General features: G+C 42.8%; 1 protein-coding gene across 1 annotated transcript in view; it reads right to left on the bottom strand.

Moving 5' to 3' along the window:
• Nucleotides 1-6: 6 nt before the first annotated feature.
• LOC116401548 (serine/threonine-protein kinase BRSK2-like) overlaps nt 7-6,570 on the bottom strand; it is a gene marked incomplete at its 5' end in the record, with an annotated part of 20,700 nt that continues 14,136 nt past the window's right edge. The window contains 2 exons of the mRNA XM_031880005.1: nt 7-384; nt 5,691-5,780. Coding sequence (XP_031735865.1) covers nt 164-384; nt 5,691-5,780 — 311 coding nt within the window. The remainder of the gene's footprint in view (nt 385-5,690; nt 5,781-6,570) is intronic.

Below are 6,570 nucleotides of genomic sequence, written 5' to 3' on the forward strand. Positions count from 1 at the left end.
GGGGGGACAACAAAGCTACATTTGCTACTTATTGTAAAATACTGATCCAAACTGAAGTAGCCATTCCCGTTATACTGTAGAAAAGTTATAGGCAAAAAGTAGATCTGTTTCTTTTCTTTGTCTTTCTGACTCTCTCTCTCTAGTCATGCACAGCTACCGCTCCTTAAGGTTGTTCCTGCGTCCGGTTGCTGGCGGCCATCTTTGTTTTGTCTTTTCCGGGGGGGCATTTAGAGTCATTGGGCGGGGGGGGCTGGCTGGGCTTGCTGCCGGGGGCATGCTTGGCGGGGGAGCTAGGCGTGGCGGGGGGGGCGCCGGACGCTTGGATGTTCTTCTCGTCTGAAAAAAGCTGTTTAATTACGTCAAAGAAGTTACTCAACGGGCTGCCTACACAGACGGGAAGAAAAAGAAAAGAGACAGAGAGAGAAAGAGAGAGAGAGAGAACAAACAACAGATGAGCAATGGGGTTAACATGAGGAGAGGAAGAGGAGGAGGTGATGGAGGATGAGAGGAGGAGTGGAGCCGGAGGAAAGGAGACTCTTCAGCCTGGGGGGAGGAAAGGTTGTGGGGGACAAGGTGAGCTAATGTCACATCTTAAAGTTTAAAAATAGATATCAATAAATATATCGGCTTCAGAGTCTCGGTTTCCTCTGCTGGGTGTGAGAGCTAACGGGAGCTCTGGAAGACGGTTCAGGTTTCATTCAGAGAAACAGAATAAACTTATTAAAGAATAAGCAAAAATAATCTACCTTCATAATGTGAACGGAGTTCATTTCTTTGTGTAAAACAAGCTTTTTACTGCAGACAATCTTGTTTTACATTATTTCAAATCCAAAGTTACGCATGAAGTTCATTTAGTAAATTATGATCCATTTAGATTCAAACAGACCATAAAGCTGCATTCTCTCTAGTGTCCACCAGGGGGCGACTCCTCTGGTTGTATAGAAGTCTATGAGAAAATGACTCTACTTCTCTCTTGATTTATTACCTCAGTAAACATTGTAAACATGAGTTTATGGTCTCAATCTCTAGTTTCAAGTCTTCTTCAATACAGCATGATGTTCATTTAGTACATTATGGTCCATTTAGAGTCACACAGACCATAAAGCAGGGGATGCTTTAGGGCGGGGCTACACAGTGATTGACAGGTTTCTACCAGAGACGTATACGGCGTCTCTACGTCACTCCTCCTTAGTCCAGATATGATCTCTTCCTGTTCACTGGTTGCAAAAAAACAAGATGGCGACGACCAAATCGGCGAACTGGAGGCTTCAAAACTACGTCCACGTCTTCTACTTCGTTTGTGGTGAATAAACTACAAACTAAAGCACTAAAGTTCACACCGATAGAACCAGATGAACATTTCCTGTCGATCTGTTCTCGTTCAGACTAGCTGTGTTGCTAAGCTAACGCTAAGCCCTGTGTTTGCAGCAAGTCTGTAAAGTCTCAGAACTTTTTGGTACATTTATGCTTCCTGCACATAACTGACAGGCCTGTTTTCTCCGTGTGAACGTCTTCCAAAGCTCCCGTTAACTCTCCATCGTATCAACATCCATCACAACAACATCCAACATCCATCTGCTCAAACAGAGGCTTCAAAAACAGTCTTGAGTGAATTAAAACATGCGACAGCACAGAACACACATTAATCATCACTTATCATTGCCGAGGTTAGTGAAACAGAGAGCGTCCCCTCCGCTGTAAAACACGTCGTCCCTGTTTGTTCTGCAGCGATGGATCAGACTTACCATCGCTCCTCTTCAACAACACACACACGCTGCAATTCTGCTGTCTGATATTTAGTTTCAGTGATTTCAAATATGGAAACGTTTCAGGCGGAGGGTGAAGGGGAGCAACCAGGCGTCAAGCATTTATCATGCAAAGGGTCCGTTAAGAGCTGCTCACACACATCCGCACTGACATACACACATCTTATTGAGTCATTCAGTCATTCAAATACAGATACAAATACTATTAAAAACATGAAATAAGAAGCAAGCTGCTGTGTTTTGGGTGGTTGAGGATTTGAGTTTGTAGTTTTTTAAATTTTTCATCAACCAGAAGTTAATAAAGAATAATATCTGAGTGATTCATCAATTCATCGGTTGTTTGTTTTGCATCAACAAACTTTACAACTTTGGCTCCAAAAAGAAACAGAATTGAAATTTGAATTATTATTGAATAATAAAAATGTCAAATCGGGCATGAATGTCATAAAAATGTCACAACAAATGTAATAAAAAGTCATAGTAGAGTATGTCATTAGAAATATTATTAAAAAGTGGAAAAGAAAATAATTATAAAAATACAGTAAAAATAATCTCCTAAAATATTTTTTAAAGTCATAATTAGTTTTATAAATGTCATTAAACATCATAAAAAATGAATTGTATAGAATGTCTAAGAATGTTATAGTACGTCATAAAAGCTGTTTACCCTCTCAGACATTTGTGTCATAATTAACTTATTAATGAATTATTGAGTCCTGACATTAATGTTCAGAGACACAAAGAATTAAAGTCGGAAATTTAGGAGAAAAAGAGAAATCTGATAAATTTGTGAGAAAAAAACTCTGAAATTCTGAAGTTTTCACTTTAACGCACCAATCACCAGGTCAAATTATTTGTATATGTAACGTATTTGTTAAGGTTAACGTATATTTTTTTGCAGCTCACACACACACACACACACACACACACACACACACACACACGCGCGCGCGCGCACACACACACACACACACACTGGAGTTAGTGCAGTCAGGGTGTGTCGGGGCCTCCAGGACGCTGCCAGTGTGTTAAAAGCCTTCAGTGAGTTAAGCGGTTTCTCTCGGGGCGCTCTGGTCTTACCACGCTTGGAGGGTTTACTGGACAAAGAGGCCGAGCGCTGAGAGCCATCTGAGAGCAGAGGACAGCGTCAGAAACACTGAGGCCCGGCGCTGCTTCATCTTCATCATCATCAACATCATCATCGTCAGCTGACATCAGCAGCACAACATTACACTTCTTCTTTGGTTTAAAGGATCAAACACTGAATGTTGAGCTCGTTTTCACACACGTCCTGTTGTTGACTGATGAACTGAACTAGAGCTGCTTTTTGTCACGTTTCAGTCTGTGAACTTGTTCTTCTTCATGGATCAACAATAAAGAGCCAATGAACTTCATTTATGTTCAAGAGTCCTTATGTTCATAAGCATGTTGTCTGAGGAGGAAACGGAGCGTGACTGAAGTTAACTTTAACTCTTGTGCTTCACTTTTAATTCAAGTTGCTCTGATTTCCTTTGAGGACAAAAATGTCCGTAAAAAAACTGCAATAAAATAATGTATCAACATTAGTCTTTCAACCAGCATCAGTCCAGTCCACTCTGTTATTCTTATAATTATATTTTTGGGATTCATAATACAGCAGCGATGCCCCTAGTGGACACCAGGAGAATAACATGTGTTTCCCCACAGAGAAAACCACTCAATCTGGTGGAGGAATAGTAAAAACAACGTTTACAATATATAATTGTGTTGTATATTTATATATATATAAATAAATGTGGTTTTAATGGGTTTCAATGGGACATTTTAGTTCTTAGTGTATTTTGGCTTCATATTTGATTATAGACTTATTATAAGAGCTCAGGTTGAACTTCCAAAATAAAAAAGCCAAAAAGAAAGATTTAGAGTTTTGGTGGAAGTGGATGAGTTGGTCATGTTATTCTGTAAAGAGCCGAGTTTGAAGTCTCACAATCCTTATTAACGCGTGTCCTTTTTTTATACACACAATCATGCAGTTCTGTCAGAGGTGTGAAAAAGTCCTTCCACATGCAGGAGACTGATGATCCTCATGTTAACAGTCTCTACAGAGAGAACATTAAGCAGACAATCACCACCTTTAATTAGCATTCATTAGCATTATTAGCATAGCTGTCATTTAACTGACTGAAGGTTTGACACCTCACTACTTAAAAAGAACAACTTTTAGTCAAAACAGAACCAGATATCCAACACTTCTGGAACAATATGATGAAAGTCTGTGGTCCGTCTAGTGAACGTGGGCCGGTTCTGACTGTGTTCGGCTCAGAGGTTTTGGATCTGAGAATCCAGATAGCAGCATTTTGGTCCGGCTCTGTTCAGGATCATCTAACGGTGCCGATCAACATCATTATCCATCAACTCGGGGGCCGTTTGTTTATGTTCATAGTGAGAGAAAAATCTGGATATTTGACACAGAAGACTGAGAAACAAGCTGAACATTCATTGAGACAGAATCAACCTTTAAAATCTGCTGCTGCATCACACACACACACACACACACGCACACACATACACGTCTGTAGAGCTGTTAGGGGTTTAGGGTTTCATCACATGCACAATCTCTTGTTGTGAGCAAACACCAACACAGACTTTGTTTGTTTGTCACAGTCTCAGGCTTCCATTTTTGGTACGTCAGTAAAGCAGCAAACACACGATCATCAGTGTGTGAATGGCAGCTCCAACCCAGAATCGGCACACACACACACACACACACACACACACACACACACAGAGTTTGGCATCAGCTCCACTGGTTCTACCCCAGTAAGCGAGCCCCGGGTGGGGGGGAGATGCACGGTGTGCACGGTTCTGGGTTTGGCTTTTTTCATTCAACATGCGAGTCGTTAAAAAAAAAGAGTAAAAAAAGCTGCGGATGACAGGAAGCAGGGAGGCGTGGAGAGGCAGGCCAGAGGAGGAGAGAGGTGGAGAAACAAAGACAGAGAGAGAGAGAGAGAGAGAGAGAGAGAGAGAGAGAGAGAGAGATGTGGGTACATCTACAGGGTGGAGGAGGCTGAAGGTCCTGATAACAGTTCCCATCTGGTGCCGCTGGTTTAACTGATCAGCAGCACCCTGAAGCCAGACAGCTCCAGTAATAGTCGAGGTGTAACAATACAAATGTGTTTGTATTGCAAATTCTGCAGCGCGAGTTTCACCCGGAAACCTTTGGCAGCGCAGCAGCTCTCAGGCTTTAGAAGATCTTACGACGAGCCAACGTAACTAATATTACTTATTATAATTACTATAACTATATAAGTTAGCTCTTTATTAAAGAGCTAACTTTATTAGCTCTGTGTGTGTGTGTATGTGTGTGTGTTGTAGTTACTCTGCGTCACCACCAGAGGGAACTATTATCAAGTAAATAACCACAGCTACGACAACAGCAACACTACAGACAGACCTAAGAAGGACAGCTGGAGAACACACAGTCACTCTCTCTTTTTCTTCCATATTTTTCGTAACCTTCCATCTGTTTGATAGGCAGCCCAAAATATCCAAATCCAAGGAGGTTAGTTTATGCAACGAATGTAGTCTGGAATCCTCGTTCGTTTTTCTAATTTACTCGTGTGCAGCTGCGTAAACATCCGTTTTTTCCTGTGAATGTTTCTGCTGAGTCAGACGCTGGTCCTGTGTGTGTGTGTGTGTGTGTGTGTGTGTGTGCGTGTGCACGCCATGGCATGTGGAAGGGGCATGCACGTGGAGATGCCGTGTGCTAAAAGCAGTGAGCATAGCGGAGCGTGTCCGAGCCGAGGAGGGCCGCGGAGGCTGTGAGGAGTGCCAGGATGCCGGGAAGGAGGGAGGCTGTGAGGAGGAAGTGAGGAGGAGGAGGAGGAAGGAGGAAGGTTAGGGGTCTAGGCGGGGGAGGGGGGGTGGCGAGGGGACTCCACTTACCAGCTATCTGGGGCTGCATGCCGGGCTGGTCCGAGCTGAGCAGCTGGGCCTGGATGGTCTCCACCACACGCTTGAACCGTCGGCTGGGACCTGATGAGAAAACATCTTCATCAGGAGAAGTTACAACGAGTCTCTGCATCACGTTCATCATTTATTACAGAGTTCTGCTGCCTTATATCAATAACAATATAATATCGAAGACATAATGAGTAGGATTTGATGTATGGACTCAAACTACAATAATCCCTCTCCATCGTCTGACCACTAGAAGTGTGTGTTGGTGTCTGTATCTGCAGATACTGCTGCTCCTCTTCCTGGATTATAAGATGTTGTTGAATTCATCCCCTGCTTTATGGTCTGTGTGACTCTAAATGGACCATAATGTACTAAATGAACATCATGCTGTATTGAAGAAGACTTGAAACTAGAGATTGAGACCATAAACTCATGTTTACAATGTTTACTGAGGTAATAAATCAAGAGAGAAGTAGAGTCATTTTCTCATAGACTTCTATACAACCAGAGGAGTCGCCCCCTGGTGGACACTAGAGAGAATGCAGCTTTAAGACACTTCTGAACCTGGACCCCGACACACTAGTGCAGCTAGCAGCTGGAAAACTGAAGTCTACCAGCAAACGTTGTGATCGTGGTCCACTTTAGTTTATTGGAAACGTCTCTGATGGAAGCTTTTTAAAACTTCCAACACCGTTGGTTTCTACTGACTTCTACCTGACAGCCAGTGACCGTGTGGTGTTTACCTGACAGCCAGTGACCGTGTGGTGTTTACCTGACAGCTAGTGACCGTGTGGTGTTTACCTGACAACCAGTGACCGTGTGGTGTTTACCTGACAGCCAGTGACCGTGTGGTGTTTACCTGACA

The sequence above is a fragment of the Anarrhichthys ocellatus genome, unplaced genomic scaffold (genome assembly GCF_004355925.1).
Source record: "Anarrhichthys ocellatus isolate YVR2014 unplaced genomic scaffold, GSC_Weel_1.0 scaffold522, whole genome shotgun sequence".
Taxonomy (NCBI): domain Eukaryota; kingdom Metazoa; phylum Chordata; class Actinopteri; order Perciformes; family Anarhichadidae; genus Anarrhichthys; species Anarrhichthys ocellatus.